Here is a 21,064-nt window from a genome sequence, read left to right on the forward strand (position 1 = left end):
TCCCATCTTTGATTTTCTATCTTCTTTTGCCAAGCCTTAAATTTAATTTAAATGTAACTTAATGTTATGTTCTTTATGCTTTTATAGGCTTCTGTAAAATCTTTTTTGAAACAAGACCAGGTATAGACTAATGAATAATAATTAAACTCAGAAGTATTTGATTACTCTGCAAATGTATTGTATCTTCTCTTCATCACAATAACTTCATATCTCATGACCTTACATAAATCACCATTTACTTGTGTTACATGAGTCTCACTTACTGTATTAGAGTGCCTGCCAGCTGTCTTAGTGCTTCAGAAAGGTAAGCATGTATGAGGCTTGGGCACTTGGCATGCACTGAAAATGTCTTTTTGAAGTCTGAGAAAACTAATGATAATATTTTTTGATAGAAGAGCATGATGTCTGAGCAATATTTTAAGTATGGGATTTTTGCTTTGTGGTGGAGTTTTGAGGTGAATGATTTATTTTATTTTCAAAAATCAAACCTACCTATGCACATAGTTTTAAAAAGTCAAATTAGTATTACTTGAGTGATGTTTAATGAGCCCTACTATGTTCCAGGCACTCCTGCAGGCACCTGGGTTGTATTGGTAAATGAGGAAGACAAAGATCCCTGCCCTGTATTGCTGACATTCTATCAGGAAAAGAAAAACCACTAAGCATCCTCAATGAAAAAGAAGAGAGGATGCTAGAAGATGCTAAGTGCTATGGGGAAAAAAAAAAAAAAAAAAAAAAAAAAAAAAAAAAAAAAAAAGGGAGGCAGCAGAAACAGGGTTAGAGTGGTTGGAACAAGCTTCACTGGAAAGGTGAATGTGAACCAAGACAGTTGAACTCTTGATGTCTACAAGGCTTGTAGAGATAAAGAGCAAACCCATACTACCCTCCCTTCCTCATTTCTCCATTCCCAGAGACAACTAATTTCAGCCTTAACTGACTGAGTCCCTGAGCATTTCCTTTCTTATCTCTAAATAACATACCTTCAAGTCCAATTTGTAGTCTTTGGCCTTATTTACTTTCCACCATCAAGAGGAGGAGTTAGCTATTCACAATTGATCTATGAATGCTTTCTCTTCCCTTCCAAATTCTTTTATATCCCTGGAGTTAATAGCAGCCTTCTGTTTCTTTGCCTAATTTTCTAAGTATTTGTCATCAATTTATTCTCAAATCTTTTACAGTTGTTTGGTACCCTATCAATATGCTTTATCAGAGAGCTTATTTATTTTTGTCTTGTGGAAATCTCTTGACCTGATTGCTCTGGACTTGCTACCCTCTCACCCTTGTGCTCAGTGGATATCCTGGGAATTCTCTTTACTTAGCAGATCTATTTTCTAGAAGACATGTTTATTTATTTGTTTATTTTTAAAGATTTTTATTTATTTGACAGAGAGAGAGATCACAAGTAGCAGAGCAGCAGGCAGAGAGAGAGCTTTGCTGAGCAGAGAGCCCGATGTGGGGCTCAATCCCAGGACCCTGAGATCATGACCTGAGCTGAAGGCAGAGGCTTAACCCGCTGAGCCGCCTAGGTGCCCCAATTTCTATTTATTTTTTTTAAATTTTATTAAAAATTAAAAAAAAATTATTTGATAGAGATCAGACGTAGGCAGAGAGGCAGGCAGAGAGAGAGAGAGAGAGAGAGAGAGAGGGAGGAGGAAGCAGGCTCCCTGCTGAGCAGAGAGCCCAATGTGGGGCTCGATCTCAGGACTCTGGGATCATGACCCAAGCCAAAGGCAGAGGCTTTAACCCACTGAACCACCCAGGCACCTCTTTTATTTTATTTTTTTGATGGAGAATGTTTTTAAGTAACTTTTGAAGCATGTGGGAGAAGTAACTTTTTAAAAATCATTTGTATATCTAAAAAGTTTCTATTTTTTCATTTGCTGAGGAATAAGGTAGGCCCAGAAATACAGCTTACATCATTAATATAAACATAAATATGGTTAATAAGGCTTGTTGGGGAAAAACTTCAAGTAGAGAAGTATCAGTGTTTCCTTGGTCCCTGAACTTTCATTACCTAATAGAAAGGTGTTTCAGATAGGGCATAGCTAGACTAGACACATCTAGGACGCCCTACATATTTTTAGGGAAAAAAGTTTTTGGTGTTTATAAGCCATTATGTAACAATAACAGATTTATGGTATAGGCGATTGTTTTGTTAAGTAGGAGGAATCCCAAACATGATAAATCAGCTTCTTGTTAAGCCATCAATAGGAAGATGGAAATAAGCCTCCTGGACCGTCAGAGTTTGTCTCTCCTTGGCTGGTGTGGTAGATTAGAGATGGCCTCATTATCTTTGACACCCTTACCCTTAAATCTTGGCTGTTATGTGACTTTTTGACAAACAGGGTATAGTAGAAGTGATCCTATGTCAGTAATGGCCTCGTTTTTAAGATAGCTGGCAACTATGGTCTACTGAAGCTCTGATCCACCATGTAAAAAGCCTGACTATCCTGCTGGAGATACCATGTAAAAAACCCTACAATGGAAGTAGCCAAAATATCTTTCAAAGGGTGAATGGGTAAACAAATTGTGGTATGTCCATACAGTGGACTATTATTCAGTAGTAAAAAGAAAAGAGCTATCACATGAAAAGACATGGTAGAACCTTAAATACATATTGCTGAGTGAAAGAAGCCAATATGAAAAGGCTATATTCTATATGATTCCAGCCACGTGACACTCTGGAAAAGGAAAAGCCATGGAAACTATAAAAGATTAGTGGTTTCCAAGGATTTGGGGAGAGAGAGAAGGGATTAACAAGTGGAGTGCAGGGGTTTTTGGGGGGAAGGGAGTCAATGAAACTCATTTATGTAGAATTGTAATGGTAGACACATGGCATTATGCATTTCTCAAAACCCATGGAAGGTTCTACATCAAGTATAAACCCTTAGGTAAACTAATGGACTTTAGTTAAGAACAATATGTAAATATTGGCTCTTCATTGAAAACAAATGTACCACACTTATTCCAGATGTCAATAACAAGGGAAATTGAAGAGATGAGAGAGTATATAGGAATGCTGTATTTTCTGCTCAATTTTTCTGTAAACCTAAAATTGTTCAAAAATTAAAGTCTATTTAAAAAAAAAAAAGGCCCTATCTGGAAAGAAAGAGGGATGCAGCTAAACCAAGTCTTCTAACTCCTTTTTCCCAGGCACCAGTTATATAAGTGAAGCCATCTTGGACCCTCTAATCCAGCCACTAGGTGAATACCATTGAGTGACTATGGTCAATGTCACATGGAGAGTTAGAATTGGGCAGCCAAAATTTTCCTGAATTCCTGATACCCTAAACTGAGAGATATAATTAAAATGGTTGTTGTTTAAGCTATGAAAGTCTGGAGTACTTTGTTACACAATAATAGATAACCAGAACAGATGGTTATAGAATTCTAGGTTAAAATCATTTTCCCTTAGAAGTTTGAAGGAATCAGTGCGTTGGCTCCTAGCCTCCTAGTGTTGTTGTCTGAAGCTTTTCTGTGCCTTGATCCTTTAAAAGCCCATGGTAGCTTTCAGCCTCCTCTGTTCCAAGAGTTCTAAAATGTTGTGATGACAGGCTTGGCATGGCTCTATTTCCATTCACAGTGTAGTCACTAACGGATTTTTTCTTTTCTTTTTTTTTTTTTTTAAAAGATTTTATTTATTTATCAGAGAGAGAGAGGGAGAGAGAGCGAGCACAGGCAGACAGAATGGCAGGCAGAGGCAGAGGGAGAAGCAGGCTCCCCGCTGAGCAAGGAGCCCGATGTGGGACTCAACCCAGGATGCTGGCATCATGACCCGAGCCAAAGGCAGCCGCCCAACCAACTGAGCCACCCAGGCATCCCACTAATGGACCTTTTCAACCCGGACTCATGTCTGTCAGTTCTCAGAGATGTTCTTGAATTACTTCATTGATGATTTCTTCCTTACTTCTTTTGCTTAGAACCCCAATTATTTGCATATTGGGTCAGTTGGGTTCTGGTCTTCTGATTTTCCTAGTTTTTCAGCCCCATTTTCTGTATCTTTTTCTGAAGGATATTCTTAAATTTATCTTTCAATCCCTTTATGGAAGTTAACTGATGTTATTAGCATAATTTCCAAGTGACCTTTTTTGTTCTTTGAATATTTTAGTTTTAGCATAACCTTATTATATGAATGAAACCTCTTTACATTTTTGAAGATATTAATTCTAGTTAATTTTTGTAAATAGGATATCAATTAGAATCTAAGAAAAACATTTTCTTAGAAAATAGAGCAATAGTTTGTTTTCTTGAAGTTGCCTTTTCTCTTTTTGTGTTGTCATTCACATTCAAGGTTTCCCTCAGATGTCTGATGATCCTGGAATGTTTGTTGGCTTGTATTTAAAAGTGGAAACTCGTTGAAAATATAAAAACTGAATGGAAAATGGACCTCTGGGTGTGACTTGTTGACCATGGTCCTCACCGTAGCATGGGCCGACTTTCTCAGGGAACCCCTGTTGCCTGTGTCTGGAACCTTCCTCCCTGGGATGTGCAGATTTCCCCTGGGAAGGATCTTCTGGTCTTCAGCTGGCTTGCCAGCACTCTGGGGCTGGTTCTCTGCATTCAGCATGCATGTACTTTACTGGGCTCCTCTCCTCCCTTATGTCTGGTGTCCCTCAACCCAGAAGCCTTTGATTTTAGCATCTCCAGAGAATAATAAACCTCTAGTCTTATACCAGAGTAAGGGGAGGCAGCTGCCCACCTGTGTAAAGTCGGGCAAGGGTCGAAGTATCTAACTGATTCTTCAGCAATCTTTCAACTGACACTTGTTTTTACCCTCGCCTCCATTTCTAGAGCTGCCATATGTGGTTAATCGCCAAGTCTTTGGGGGGCTGCAGCGTAAACTGGTTTGCTTCTTGACATTCCTTTCTACTGGCTTGGGATGCAGCTTTCTGAGTCATCTAGGTCATTTACCTTCTGGCCTGCTTTCTGGCTTCCAACATTTTGTAGCGATGACTCTTCCTGTTCTCTTTGTCCTTGTAGACCAAATCATTTACTGTCATTTTAGTGGGGTTTCTCAAGGGAGAGAAGTAAATGCTTTGTTCAATCTGCTATCTTACCCAGAAGCCTGAAATGAATACTTTATACTCTGCATCATTTACGCTGTCTGCCTTGACTATTTTATTATATTTTGAAAAAGCAGATGGGAAATGGACATTAGATCTGAGTTCAATGCTAAAATAATTTCACGGTCAATAAAGAGGGGTTACTTTCCTTTGGGAAAGTAATTGTTACTAATATTTAGCCATAAATGTATTTTTGATAATTCTAAAAATGGAATTTATGTACCAAAATACTGTTTGGCTCATGACCTGCTCATGGATGAGCGTGGATATTAATATTATAGATACAGTTAGTTGCATCTTTCTTTATAAGAATACAAAATCTTTGCCAACCGGTGAATAGTTTCATTAACATTTCTGACCAGAAATAGTACATAGAATTTTGAGATCAAGGATTTGGATAGGCACTAGAAAACATTTCACATCATCAAAGATAATGTTTTCTTTCATCCCACCTCGAATACATAATCTGTCTTGTAAATTCTAGGGTTGAATTTCTCATGGAGTGCTCAAGAATCCAGAGAAGACAGAAAAATCAATACGATATTTTGTGAAGCCTATAGCACAGTATTTTTGAGATGCTAACAAACTGAGAAGAATGCTTGATGGAAAGTCATCTGTATACAAGGTCAGTTGGATTTGAATTCATAGGAGAAACCAAGGATACTGTGGATAGTAAGCTTAACCCTGATGACCTCTCTGGTTTCAAATCCCTACTTCTCGGGCTCCCCAACCCTACTTGGACTCAGGTTTCTCAGTGTGACCTTTCATTTCTCCCTTTTCCCTCTGTTGTATATTAAAACCAAGTCCAGTGGGCTGGTAGAAGAGGTAACAGTATAGTTTGAGGGATGCAAAGGAGAAGTACGTGAAGTACTTGAAGGTTCTCTGCCTTCCACTTGCCCCAGTGCCTAAGATGCTGGTGTCCTCAACCTCCAGGGCTGGCTTGGAAGCAGGCCATGTTGAAGTCCCACTTTGACCAGATCTGTTTACTGCAGGGAGTTTCATATGAGGACACACTATCAGCTTTCGATTTCTTCTATTTATTTATTTAAAAGATTTTATTTATTTATTTGACAGGCAGAGATCACAAGTAGGCAGAGAGGCAGGCAGAGAGAGGAAGGGAAGCAGGCTCATCACTGAGCAGAGAGCCCAATGTGGGGCTCGATCCCAGGACCCTGGGATCATGACCTGAGCTGCAGGCAGAGGCTTTAACCTGCTGAGCCACCCAGGTGCCCCCAGCTTTCGATTTCTAACACCAAAATTCAAAATAGGTAAATCTCACACAGAATGTCTATTGGCTGCTCTCCCCAACATGGGTTCAGGGAGCAGACAAAAAACCCTTTCTCTGAGAGCCTTCCAGTAACCCACCACCCCATACCATTTCACTATCAAGAAATGGAGAAAAACAAAACAAAGAATAAAACCAAGAATAAACCTCAAGCATGATACAGACGAATGAAAGGGGTTGATTTTAAAACTAAACAAAATCATCACCTCCTATATTGAGTCAAAGTGGAACCTTCTTGGAGAGAAGAAGTCCCGATAGACTTAGCATTTCAGAGGGTTTGGGGATAGAACAAGTGTGATATTATGCAAGCAATAATAGTGTAATTAAGTTGCATCATAGAGAAAAAGACACACAAAAAAGACCAGGTGTGGTAGACTAGCAGCAGGGTCTGTGAGAGAAAAGAGGTAACATCTGATGTGAACGGTTAGGGCAGGGGAGTGAAGTAGGATAAAACTGAATAATTTAGAGACTGGAACAGCTTTATGCAAGGGCTGTTATTGCTAGGAATTTTAAGAAAAGGGTGGATGGTTTTCTTTCTGATGTGGGTGGAAGTCAGACCAGCATGGGACCAGGGAGACAGATTAAAGAACTTTCAGAATTCCTTTTAGTTCTTTGATACTAGATCCCTGTGTAACGTCTAATTCACCACATCATGGAACAACCAAGATTTCAGCCTCAGAGAGAACTAAATGTGCAGAATTCGACTCGTTGTGTATTCAGAGAGACCGGCAATGGGCTAATTATGCAGGGGTGTGTGCAGGGGTGAGAAGGGCTAGAGAGGAGGTCCGAGGAGTTCAGACATGAAAAGATTAGTCAGACAGAATGATAGATTTAGAATTTGGAGCAGCAAATAATACAGGGAAATAGACTTCATGGGCCTTGTGTTCAATAATTCATGAGCCGCTGTACTCAGACAAGGCTTCTTACCTGTTAAGTTAACCTCCCACTAAGATTCTTCCCTCTGTCCTTTTCAGAGCTTGGAGCAATGATAACTGTTTCCCTCCTGGCATGTTTGGTCTCAGATTTGATTCTAGGCCACTGCATCAGCATAAACATTAAACTATGATAAAACTGAGAGATAGAAGGTGTGGGCGCTTATAAAAGTAAAAAGATCACTTGTGATGCACAAAAGATTGTTTTAATAATCTAAACAGCCTTTCTCAAAAGATGCTGTGAAACACTACTTTCTTGAGATGTATCTTTCTCATAAAATATACATACAGACACACAGGGAAGGAGAGAGAGAGGGAAGGAGGAAGAGAGAGAGATTCTACATAGTTCTGTGGTCAAGTATGTAAATGAATTTAGGAACTGTTCCATATTAAACCTTGGAGATATGCAAAGTATTTTTGCCTTATCAAAGCTCTTATTAGTCTTATACTGGATAAATGTATTTCTCCTTGTTCAAAACGGCATCTCCAAAACTTAGTTAACCCAGGAATCTTGTGAAAAATGTATGTGACAGCTTGTGGAACTAGACCTTCCTGGAACAGTGTTTGGAGAATACTGATGAATTATTTCTATCTGTATGTGAGCATGGAGATGGCCTAAAATTTCAGGTTCGGTTGGTTATAGGAATCCTGTTAGAGAAATTTGGAGGTTTTTCCTTTGCTTTGATCAATTTAGACTGCACAATTTATCGTTCTGGACAAAACTTTACAATGAGGCTTGACTCATCTATAATTGGCCAAATTCACTTGTAGCAGATCTCTCTCTCATTTGTTCTATTCCCTCTACCTGGCTACTGAATCAGTATTTTACTTGAAGTTCACTATTTCCAACTTGTTGATTGTGTGGTTATTTTAATATTTTAATTGATTGCACTAATCTCTTGCAGAATATTTATTCTGGAACACACTCAGAAGTCCGAGGGCTTACATTATGCTGATTTATTTTTACGTGATCACATCATGCAGCTGGAGATTCGATTCATGCTGTTTCTATTCCTCCTCCTTCATCCCTAGCATTTTTTTCAGAAATGTTAATTCCTGCAAATCTGATTTGATTTAGGCAATCTGAGAAAATGCAAGGGAAAGAGCCTCGTAGATTGGAAAGCAATCTACAAATGTAAAGTGATATCGTTATGAATGTATTCAGTAATTCTTTTATTGAGCACCTCCTATGACGTCCCGTAATGTGGGGGTGGTATGCGTGTGTGCTGGGGCTACAGAACAAAGTCAAGCCTGATTCTTGTACTCAAGAAGCTCAGGGTCTGGTGTCGGGTAGGTGGAGGGGAAAAACAATAAAGAAACCGTTATGACCAGTGAGATGACATTGGTATTGGAGAAGCACAATGGGGAGTATGAGATAGAATCATCCAGTTAGATGGGAGTTGGCATGAGGCGGCTGTCTAAAGGAACCAACTCCTGAGCGGTGAGTGTCAGAGCGTGAACAAGGGCTAAGTAGATAAGACAAAGGTGAATGTAAATGCTCCTGAAAAGATGCTCAAACTCACGAGTGACCAGGAGGCTACATATGAGAACAACAATAAAATATTATTAGACTGGAAAACATTAAGAAACTGGGCGATACTCAGTATTGGCCAGGATGTGGGGAAACAAGTATTCTCATCTACTGCTTGTGGGAATGTAAAATGGGATAGCCTTTTTGGAGGGATGATGAAAAGTTAAGAATATATACATTCAGATTTAGCCACTTTTCCCTAAAGAAATCCTCATGTGTGTTCATAAAGAGAACTGCCGAATGTTCATTATGGCATTACTGGACATAATGAGGACTTGGAATCGACTGTCTGTTGGTAGGAGAACCAAACAACCTTGCTACGAAATACTGTGTAGAATTACACAAGAATAGAAAGCGCTTCAAGAAGTATTGTAAAGCAAAGCATTAATTTACAGTATGTTATGCACAGTATAATATTATTTATGGGAAAATACCAATGAAATATTTTTTTTTATATACCGATATGCACATGTGATCACACAGAAGGGATCTGAACAAAATCACACTAAATTGATTACAGGGTTTTCTCTTGGCAAAGGGGATGAAACTGGGGGAAAGCTTTGGCTTTTTACTTTACATACCTGGGTATTTTTTTTTTTTAAGATGAAAATGTAGTCATGACTTGAGTAGTTAAATTAAAAAGTGAAAATTTAGAAATGAGTAGAGTCAAGGGAGAAGTTGTTGCAAGTGGAGAGACTTGCCAGGGTGTGGTAGGAAGAGTCCTTGGCTAGGAGCCGTAGTGTCCATAGACGGTCCTTCCTAATCAAGGGATAGTGCCTCTCTCCCGTGCACTGCACCCCTTCTTGCCTTCTCCAGGACCTGGTTCCTTTCCTCATCCACCTTTCTCTCCTTGTTGGATCGTCCTCTCACTAAAGGCATGCTATAGGGGTTCTCATCTAAAAATGTCTCCTTGACCTTTTATTACCCATGAGCTATCACCCCCTTTCTCTGTTCCCTTTAATAGTGAAACCTGTTAAATGAGTTGTTGATGTTTACTTCCTTCATCACCTCCTGGAAACTACTCTCAGCAGTCAGGCTCCCATCTCTGTCCACTGAGACGTCTCTGGTCAGTCTCTCCTGATCACCACCCTGCGTACCCAGGGCTCTTTCTTCATTCTCATCCTCCTCTGCCTCTGGCAGTATGTGGCTGAAGGGCACCTGTCCTTTGGAAACACTTCTTTGATCTGTAGGATACTGAATCCTTCTAGTTTTCTCTCTGCTTTGAGAACTATTCCTTTATCCTCTCTTCTCAAACTTCTGCATATTGGCATTCCCCAGCCTCTGTCCACAGCCACATCTCTCTTTCACACTCACTCCCTGGCACAGAAGTTCTCAATTTGTTGCTTTCAGAACCATTTTATACTCTTAAAATTACTGAGGAACCTAGAGAGCTTTTATGTGAGTTACAGCTGTCAGTATTCATATTTTAGAAATTAAAGCTTAGAAATTTGAAAGAATATTTAATTATTACTTCATTTAAAATAATAATAAACCCATTACATGTTAACTTGAATTTTTTTCTGAGAAATATATATTTTCCAACCCCTCCTCCAATTAGTGAGAAAAACAGCATCATTTTACAATTCTGTGAATCTCTTTAGTGTCTGACTTTAATAGAAGACAACTCAGTTCTCATCTCTGGTTCTGCATTAAATCTGTTGTGATATGTTGTTTTGATGGAATTATATGGAGAAAATCTCATCTTAAACATACATGTGGTTGGAAAAGGGAGTAACATTTTCATATCTTTTTTATATAGGTTGGATAGCCTTCTTTGATTCTATACCAAAACTCGAGATGTGGTATTTTCTTATAAAGATTGATTAGTTGCAATGTACCATCTGAAATTACATCAATGAACTTTTTTGCACCACATTACATTAAAATGCATTTGTCTGTCTTGTATTTTGAATGGACCTTTTACCCATGCATTTTTAAAAAAAAGATTTTATTTATTTATTTGACAGAGAGAGAGAGAGAGAGAACACAAGCAGGGAGAGTGGCAGGTAGAGGGAGAGGGAGAAGCAGGCTCCCCACTGAGCAGGGGGAGCCTCACATAGAACTTGATCCCAGGACCCTGGGATCATGACCTGAACCAAAGGCAATGGCCTAACAAATGAGCCACCCAGGGGCCCTACGCATGCATGGTTTTATATATCATATACTGGCCATTTAGAAAATTTTGGCTCACTGAGTTATGTGGATATTCTAAATGCTGATACATTTTATGATACAATACTGAAAAATCATACTTGTTGGTACCACTATGTATCTAGTAGAAAGGTTTTGAGTATTAGGAAGCTGTAAAGTTCCTAACAGAAAATTCAAGTTTTCAAAAATTCAAAATTTTCTCTGAAAGCTCAAATTTTAATGATTAACAATCAATACTGTCAGTTGTTTTCCTTGAAGCTCCCTCATTTCAGATGCAATATCTGCCACATATCCAATCTGAATAACTATAATTTATTTTCTGATTCTTTTCAATAAAACTGGTGTTCCATGAAAAACTGACTGGAGTGGAATATAGCTCTCAACTCCCTTACACTAGTGTTTTTCCTTAAGAAAATCCTATTTTGTTACACGGCAAAAGTGCTTTATGTGTATCTCCCATTTCATCAGATGAAAATGTTAAAAAATCATGTGTATACGTTAATAAAGTTAATGATTTTTCTGCTTTTAAGTGAACTTTTCAGGGGAAGATGTCCCCTTCTTTTTCAAAACCAGGACCATGTAGAGGTGAAGACCACGGTGACTACTAATATAGTTCGGTGCCACCACTTTGATTTGTGCACGGATGTCAGCACCTTCAACCCCTGCTGCTCTTGCACGTCAGTACAAAGGGCTGCAGGGTGCGAAAGACAAATGCTGTTTTAATTCTGTTGTGAAAATGGCTTTTACCTAGTGGATCCTCTGAAAATGTCCGAGAGACCTACCTCCAGGCAGTCCACGGACCACACTTGGAAAAAATAACTGATGTAGACTATATACTCCACTCCAATCAGCCCCAGCTAACTTCAAATGACCAACTCTCTGGCTAATTATTTGTTTTGCAAAGTATAATTATAAGACAGCTAATCATTGGCACTTACATCACATGTAATTTTTGAATAATGGATTTAATAAGGTTATTAAACCCATTAGTGTTTAGTACTTACATGTCTTTTTTTAAAACATGAAATTAGGTTAGCAAATCTTAGCTGCAAATCCCTTCTCTCCAATTTTCTGTTTTTAACACCCCAAGTGACTTGGTTTGGAATTATACACTGCTTTTCAAAATTGTTCTCTCATATAATGTCTGCTGGGTTGGAGAGAATAGATAACCTTTAACACTCAGATTCTAGGACACCTCTCATCAAAGATGTGTGTTTAAATGTCCTTGAATAGCATTACTGTGCCACTTTTCACAATAGCTTTGTCTATTTCTTTCTAAGCATGTGCTATGTTTCTGGCCCCAAATAGCAAGTCTAAGCCAGAAGCAGAGGGATCAACATTTACTCTAGAAAATTCCAAGTGGTTTGCATCCATTTACGTTGACCCACTGCTCTCATTCGTATTCCTCCTGCTTGATATGATAACTTTGGTAATTGCTCTTGGTTCTTTAACTTTCTTGATTTTCTATGGCTAGCTTCACCTTCTTTTTTAAGGCTCTGATTGGTAACCTGTTTTTCCTCCCAGTCTCCTCTGCCCTCCAGCTTTGAAGGACTTCTCTACCATTTAGCCCTGGCCTGCAGAACTCTACTGACTGGACCATCCCTGCCTCCATGTTCAGAAGGGGATTTGGACAACCATAAATGCTCAGGTTATATGCAGTTGGGTTCAAGTGGTTATTTTGTTAAGGGTTTGGTGTTATCTGTTTCCCTTGCCGAGGTTTGCCTGGAGGAAAAAGTACCCATAAAAGACAATTACAGAGTGCCACTTTAATTAATAGCTGGTCCAGCACCCAGTATCACACAGTGCAGGGCTTACTATGCAGGGTTTCAAACTTTATGGTACAGCAATGCTGGCCCTAGAGAAACATGGTTCCTAGAATGTTTCAGGCTCTGATCCATTAAATTACCCAGGTCTTGTCTGAAGGCACAGCTAGTTAAAGGATGGAGAAAACATATTTGGTGGGTAGAAGCAGGAGCACTGTTCCCCACCAGCTTCTTCCAGTGCTTCTAAACCAAGCAGCATCATGAGGTCGATTGTGGACTTTAATAACACACTGCCCTATAGCCACTAAACTTGGACACTGGGGAGAACTTCAGAGATGGCTAGGTACAACTCAACTCAAACATATAAATGAGGTCCAGGGATGCTATCTATTCCACTGAGGGCCGTACAGAACCAGAACCCTTGTATGTGTAAACATGATCTTCCTCCTACTCCTCCACATGACTCACAGGGCTCTGTAATTTCAGATAATGCTTTTAAACTAAAAGTCTTTCCTACCTGAATTTTGATATTATTCCCCATATTTCCATATTTGTTACTGGGACTTGGATTCTCTCCCTTAAATAGGATTTTTCTCTTCCACTAATTGCTTTTGAGGGTGATCTGAGCATGAAGTACTTTTTTTAATCTTTAGAAAAAAATACCTTTTTCTTCTCACTCACAGTTATAGTTCTCCTTCCCAGTGTTAGTTATCGTTGGGCTCCCAGCTTCCACGCTACCAACCTCACAAGGTGGGTTTTTGTTTTATGTTTTTGCCTTTCAATCACTCAACTGCTTTCTGAACCACATTAAGAAGACAAAATAAAACACATGGTTTTACAGGAAATTGCTTTTTGAATTTTCTGGAGCCTGAGAGTTAAGAGAACAGATTTTTGTTAATGTTGACTCAACTGAAGGATGTAAGGGTTTTTTTTGTTTTTGTTTTTTGTTTTTGTTTTTGAGAGAGAGAGAGGGGGGCGGGGAACATGCGCTAGCTGTGGTGGCAGGGAGGGAGAGAGTGGGAACCTTAAGCAGATTCCACACTCCCTCAATGCAGAGCCTGAGCAGGGCTTCATCTCATGACTTTGAGATCATGACCCGAGCCAAAAACCAAGAGTCAGATGCTTAACCAACTGAGCCACCCAGGTACCCCAGAGTGTAAAGATTTGTAAAAGTAAGGGCTTGTGTTTGTCTTTTAATGCATGTGTGTAATTTCAATTAGTTACATTTATCTTATAAAAAAGATATTAAATTTTGACGGTTGAAGGGTATATTGGAAAAAGGAAAGCAGCCATTTTCTCTCCCAAACAGCATTCTTCTGCTTCCAAAGGTACAATTACAAAGAACATTGTTAATACACAAAGCATGAGGCTGATCCCAGATAACAGGAAGCACTTTCTAGAGATCCAGTTGAACAGAGAAATCAATACATTCTATCCTGTGTTGATAAGCATTTGGACTCAGAAGGACATTTGCTCCAAATGCCTGTGGAAACTGTCTACATGGCTCACAAATGCTGCCTCTGGGTCAACATTCTTTTCATTCTCCCAATTCCACCAGAAAAGGATCTTTATCATACGTTAATCTTTAATATTTTTTACACACTTTACAAATCTTCATTCTTTTAAGAAGGAGACTGGCTCAGCATAGATTATATGCAGGTATATTTTGCATGAGATTACAGAGCTAGTTTAACAGGACCTCCTGCTGGGGTGGGAGGGACACATCCAGAATGGTGACACACAGCGGGTGTCATGCTCTGTGTCTGCCTAATGGGGGAGTCCACGGCAACTCACATTCCAGAGAAGTTCCTTTTCTATCTAAAGGAACGGAATATATTTTTTCCCATTCCAGCTGGTGGCAGAGGACACAGGCAGAGCACACAGAAACAGGTAGCAAAAAGAAACAACTAGATAGCCTGGGGCCCCAGAAACACAGAGGAAAGCTCTGGCAGGGTAGGGGACCTGACAGCCCACCAGTGGGGGTGCTCACCTCCTTAGAAACAACAGATAAGGACAGCACTCAGAGTCACACTGAGGGATCTGTACAGGCAGACTGAGTTTTTGTAAATGGCAACACAGAGTCTCACACTGTGCAAAGTCAGCACGGACTAGCTCAAGATGCCCCCATGTTCATATAACACGCACCTAGACAGTCGCTTCCTTTGTGAGATGAAGTCAGAATGTCTCCGCACAGCCCTTAGAAGGATTATAACCCATGCGAGTCTGAAGACTGGCAACTTTCCTCTCCCTCTCTCCCCACTGCCTTTTTCCTAAGGAAGATCTGGCTGCCCGCTGGGCTCTGATGGGATTATAGGGGACCACCCCCCCCCCCCCCAATTCCCCACCCCCAGAGAAAAACCCTAAAACAACTGAACAGTGTACTTGGGAGCAGGAGCTATTTTGGGGTAGAGTTTGCGGGAAAATTCAATGCAGGAGATGTGGGGCACCTGTTGGCGAGTGTGTGTTTTAAGTGGAAAGAAATGAGCAAATGAGTTTTCACTTCGGCTGGGCCTGCTGAGGGAAGTCTTTCATTCTTTGCATGAGTCCAGGGAAGATTTAAGGTACTTGGCAATTAATTTTAAACATCAGACTGGTTATTTCTTCAATGGCAACTCTGTGAGGCTTTAGGCCAAAAAGTGGCTGAATTTTATAGGGTTCAACTTAAAGTTAAGCTTTCATCAAAATTATAGTAAATGATGTCCACTTCTCTCTCATAATGAATTCCTTTTGTTATTGTCATAAAAGCCTTAATACAGAGAAACTTCTAGGTAGTATTATACACGGCTGGATGGTGGAGGCCCACTTAAATATTTTCTCCGTTCTAATGTTGGCAGTGGGAGATCAGTAAGAGTCTTTCTTCCAGGAAGCTGCTCCAGCCCGACCATCTCTAGATGTAGTCCAAGTGACAAAGACAACAGAAGGTGCAGCTAAGGAGAGAAGGACCAAGGCTAGGGAATAGGGGGCCCCAGACCGCTGGCAGCATGGGTGCCCTAGAAAGGGGCTCCTTGAAAGACCTCTGAGGCAATGCATGCCACATCTCCCTGGGGAAGGGCTCCTTTAGCTTTTAGTCATTTCTTCAGCCCGTAGCCATGCCCTCAGACAGAGTGACAAAGTGACTCCAGATAGCCACATTCCCATGGCTGAAATGAAAGAGCGCACAAAGATTGGGAGCTGGGGGCTGGGAAGATCCACACCAAATCACTCTCTGAGACAACATGACGTCAGATTTCACGACGAGAGACTGCAATACTTCTTATTAACATGGGACCCTAGTCAAGTTTCTTAACCTGTCTACTTAATCCTTAGATTCCTCGGCTGTGAAAGAAATTAATGCCATCTCCCTTGCATAGAGATGAAATGAGAAAAACCTCTATGTAACACTCAGGACAGTGATTGGTATATAGTGAATGCCTCACAAAGGTTACTTCTTATTCTCCCTATCACTCTTATTATTATTACACTAACCTAATTTTTCACATGATTAAACTTGAAAAACTACACTTAAACTTGAAAATGCCTTTCCTCTGCTTTCCCTACATTCACAGATGATTCCTACATAATTATGAGTAATTATGGTTACTTTTCCTACTTTCTTCTCTACCTTTTTCATTACCCCAATCTCGTAAATCCTTCAGGGTTTGGGCCCCCTTGCCTAACATCCCCCAAAGAAGTGGCCGTTGATAAATTCTATGCATTATTTCTTCAATGACTCTGCAGCTCTGTGTTGAGAGTTGTCTTTTGGCATATCTCTCTTCTACTATCATCATTTATACATTGCCTTATCTGCCCTACTTGGTTGTAATTGTCTGTAGAGATCAGTCAAGCCCTATTTACCTTTGAAATATCTGTAGCTCCTGCCTGATGAGGTGGTATTTAATGAGTACTTAGATGAGTGAGAGAAGATAGTAAGATAATAATCAACTAAATTATTCATGATACACAGTGTCCTCTATTAAATTAAAAAATAGGGTGCTAACCTATGAATGGCCATTCCCACGTTCTGAGCCAGCACCCAATTGCACACAGCAGATTGGGATTGTGTGTCCCTCAGATTTGCCATACATTGTCTCCACCTTCAAATTCAAAGCATTAAAGCCAGGGTGATTCCAGGACCTTGTGACTTCCCTGTTAATTTTAGCCCTTACCTTTATAAATATTAATTTCTGAGAGTGAATAATCATAAACATCCTTGTCCCCGAGTGAGAAAAATTCAGTGAAGTGTTTATGTATTTTCCATTAGAGGTCAACAATTGTGCCCTGCAGCAGGAATACTCCCTCCTTGCCAGCAGTGATAAAATACAATTTGCAGCAAGCTGGTGCAGCCACTCTGGAAATCAGCATGGAGGTTCCTCAAAAAGCTGAAAATAGAGCTACCCTATAACCCAGCAATTGTACAACTTGGTATTTACTCCAAAGATACAAATGTGATCCAAAGGGGCATGTGCACCCAAATGTTTATGGCAGCAATGTCCACAATAGCCAAACTATGGAAAGAACCTAGATGTCCATCAGCAGAGGAATGGACAAAGAAGATGTGGTATATATATGCAGCCATCAAAGAATGAAATATTGCCAATGATGTGGATGGAACTAGAGGCTAAGCGAAATAAGTCAATCAGAGAAAGACAATTATCATATGATCTCAATGATATGAGGAATTTGAGAAACAAAATAGAGGAGCATAGGGGAAGGGAGGGAAAAATGAAACAAGATGAAACCAGAGAGGGAGGCAAATCATGAGAGACTCTTAATCTCAGGAAATAAACTGAGGTTTGCTGGAATGGAGGGGGTGGGAGGGATAGGGTGGCTAGGTGATGGACACTGGGGAGGTATGTGCTATGGTGAGCACTGCAAATTGTGTAAGACTGATGAATCACAGATCTGTATCCCTGAAACAGATAATACATTGTATGTCAATAAAAAAATACAATTTGCATTATATCCCACTGCATAGTGCACTCTATGTCAGGGGTGGGTTTCTAGTCTATTACTCATGTTCTAGAAGAAATTCCTAATGATTCCCATTTCAACATCTTGAGAACAAGCCCCATTTCTTGTTCTTTCCTTACATAGATACATTGAAAGGTTAAAGGTAGTCAAACATACATACCCACTAATGGAGTCCAGAAACCCAGTAACACCAGAGAGCTGGGGCCAGTCGAGCTCATTGGTAAGAGCTACTGGTAAATCGATGAAGGATTTCTAAAGAAAAAATAAAGTGGTGATTATAAAAACAGTCATTTGTTTTTTATAGATAGTAAGATTATTGATTGCCTAGGCATTGTCCTCTCTCTCTCTTACTCTCTTTTTCTTAATCTCTTTAAGAGACTTTGACATATATGAAGCATATGCCTCTCTATCATGAGAATCTTCACAAAGATCAGCATCACTCATGAACTGGCTTCCATTCAGCTTCTGTGAAAGATGTGAAATGCATGGCAGCTTCGGCTCATCCCTCATTTGAAAGGGATGCTGCAGTAGATGAGTAAACTTTCGACTCTTTTAAATGTGCTGAATTTTCTTCATATTTTAGTTGAGATATTCAGGAAATCAACTGTCTAAAGAGAAATAATACCCAAGCCTCCAGCAAAAATGTCTTCCTTGAGTTCAAAGCTATGCCCTCAGTCAATAAGATACGGTCTCCTGACCTCCTTGGGAGTCTCAGGCACCTGTGAGAATCTAATTTTGGCTCCTTTTCTTCCAAAGAGGCACATATACTTAACGGGGTCTACAATTTCAAGGGGTTCACAGACCCCCTGCCTCTCTAGCATAGACTCCAGTTCAAGAACTCCTGACACAAGAGTGTTGACAAAACCAGGATTCATTTGAACCATGTTTCTATGGTTTGTACAAAATCAACAGCCAAAAAATGATGTCAGCTATGTCCCCTTATGTTTCCTTTTATAAAGGCCTTCTGGGATCAATCTCTATTCTGGACTAATTTCTAGAAGAAGCTTATTTAGACTGATGTGTTTAGCACAGGGTTGCCAAATTTAACAGGTAAAAATAGAGGACGCCCAGTTAAACTTGAGTTTCAATACACAAACTGTGGTGTAGACATACAATGGAATACCACTCAGCCTTTAAGAAGAAGGAGATTCTGACCCAGGCTACAAAGTGGGTAAAATTTAAGAGCGTTATGCTAAGTGAAATAAGCCAGTTTCACAAAAAAGATAACTACTGTATGATTGCATGTATATAAGGTATTTAGAGTTGTCAAACTCATAGAAACAGAAAGTAGAAATGTGGTTGCCAGGGGCTGGGAGCGGATGTGGGCCCAGGCGGGTGAGGGCCCCTTATACTTGTCCCAAGTGTGATTTCCAGCACAGGAGAGGCTGGAAGTGGCAGAGAGGTGACTCAGAAGGATGGCTTCTTGGGACTGACAATGTTAATTCACAACAACAATGGTGTATTATCATTAGTAATTATAATAATTAGGTATTAATTATATAACAATACTAATGTATCAGTTACAATGTGTCTCCGTCAAAGGAGTAGAGACAAGGTCATGAAAAAAGGCTCCTGATGAGTCTTGAAGCACCATGCAGTTCCAGTGACTGGCACTTTGTCACCCGTCTCCCTCTCCTTAGCAGGAGGCACCCACCACTTTCTGCTCAACACTCCACCATTATTGTGAGTCAGATACTCTCTTTTGGTTTTTCTTTCTGTTGCCAGCATAAATCATATGTTTTCTCTCTCTCTTTTTTTTAAACCTTATTTTTTCGCTAGGTCTTTTTGCTTACAAAGTGTGTTTGCTGTAGGATCTGAGAATATTCAGTTCTTCCAGAGAAGACAAGGAAAGCAAGCAGAATGGATGAAACTTGTCAGACGTTTTAAGAGGAGGTAGCGAATCAGCGAGTGGCTTGTGAGATGAAGACAGAATTCATGCGCTGTGCTAAGTAAGCTAGTAGCCTGTAGAAGACACTGGAAGTTAAAAGAAGGACACAACACTCCTGGCAACCATTCTCTGTCCTTTTTCTCAGTCATCTGCATAATGACCACCCCAGATTTGGGGAACCGGCAGGAAGCGAACTAGGCTTCTCATTCTGGGCAGCTGGCTCCACCTTTCCCAGGCAGTGAGACAGGAGCCCTGCTGGCACAGGGAGGAAGTCTGATGCTCTCTGCAGCCTGGAGCCAGAATGGAGGGGACGGCAGTTCGGAACTGCGCCAGCAAAGTAGGAAAAGACTTTACTTTAGAAATCCAGGAGCTCTGACTTCTGTGGCTGGCTCTCCCAGTACGGTAAAATGCCACAATTTGGACATGATACATTGGCAGTGGTTTCCATATCCCATCCAGCCCCATTCTCAGGCGGGGGTGGCTGGTGAAGTGTTTATCTTCCCAGCTGGGGAAGAGCAAACGGGGAGGGAGGGGTAGGACAGGTGAGGAAATGGCCGGCAACCTCATCTTGGGAAGCGGGGTCTCTCAATTCAGTTAATTGATCAGTTGCTGGATCCATCTGAGGAAATGGATCTCAAACACGTGGGAGACTCTGGGACTTCTTGATGCTCTCAAAGAAGCCCCAACCAGTCCTGGAAGCATCCCCTCCAAGATTTAAACCAGAGCGGATGGCAACTGATGCTGAATCACAGAGGGGACCAGGATGGGTCTGCATCTGGCTCCTGGAGCCCCGGAAGGCCCAGGAAGGTCAGCTGCATAGGTTTCTCCCTGTCACTTGATTAACTCTAACATAACACACATATGTGTTTTCCTGGTTGTGTTTAGACTTCACTTACGGTGTTATGGCAAAGTTTTACTATTCCTAGCTGTGCAAAATCAGGGAAAATGAACTTTACTATTGTGTCAGTTTTGCTATCTCCGATGGCTATCAGATATTACTCTCTCTACTTCAAAAGCAACGTCGGGAGGATCTAAGGACAGCGAGAAGAGCAGGTTGACAAGTAGAAGCCCTACACTATGTAAAGGATCATGCTTGGATGGTCACCTAGTGTCCCTTGCCAAGTGGATTGTCCCAGGTTTAAGAGAAGTGAAGTTTATAGCCAGATAATAGAACAGATTTGAGCAGACAAATGGAAGCCTCGACATACTTTTTCTTCCTTAGTAAATCTGGTAGATAAAAATGAGAAGTAATGGCCATTAATAGCAAAGGTTTTATAGACCCTAGAAAAAGAGAATGTTTAAGTCATATCACATTAAACACTAAAAGCCTTATTCACGCAACATTATACCCAAGATATTTCAGGCATTTAAGGCAGGAAAGATGCAAATTAAGATCTCCCTCATCAACTCCTGCTTATTCCTCTCGAGCATTTATGTTCTCAGGAAACTTGTCTTAAATGTACCTTAAATGTACATATGTGGAAAGACTTAATATTTACCA

General features: G+C 40.3%; 1 protein-coding gene across 3 annotated transcripts in view; it reads right to left on the bottom strand.

Annotated features, from left to right (window-relative positions):
* Positions 1 to 21,064, bottom strand: part of AOAH (acyloxyacyl hydrolase) — a 160,316-nt gene that overhangs the window by 49,678 nt on the left and 89,574 nt on the right. For all 3 annotated transcript variants that reach the window (XM_059171560.1, XM_059171559.1, XM_059171558.1), the window contains one exon: positions 17,836 to 17,927. In XM_059171560.1, coding sequence (XP_059027543.1) covers positions 17,836 to 17,927 — 92 coding nt within the window. The remainder of the gene's footprint in view (positions 1 to 17,835; positions 17,928 to 21,064) is intronic.

Source organism: Mustela lutreola, chromosome 4, assembly GCF_030435805.1.
Source record: "Mustela lutreola isolate mMusLut2 chromosome 4, mMusLut2.pri, whole genome shotgun sequence".
NCBI lineage: Eukaryota > Metazoa > Chordata > Mammalia > Carnivora > Mustelidae > Mustela > Mustela lutreola.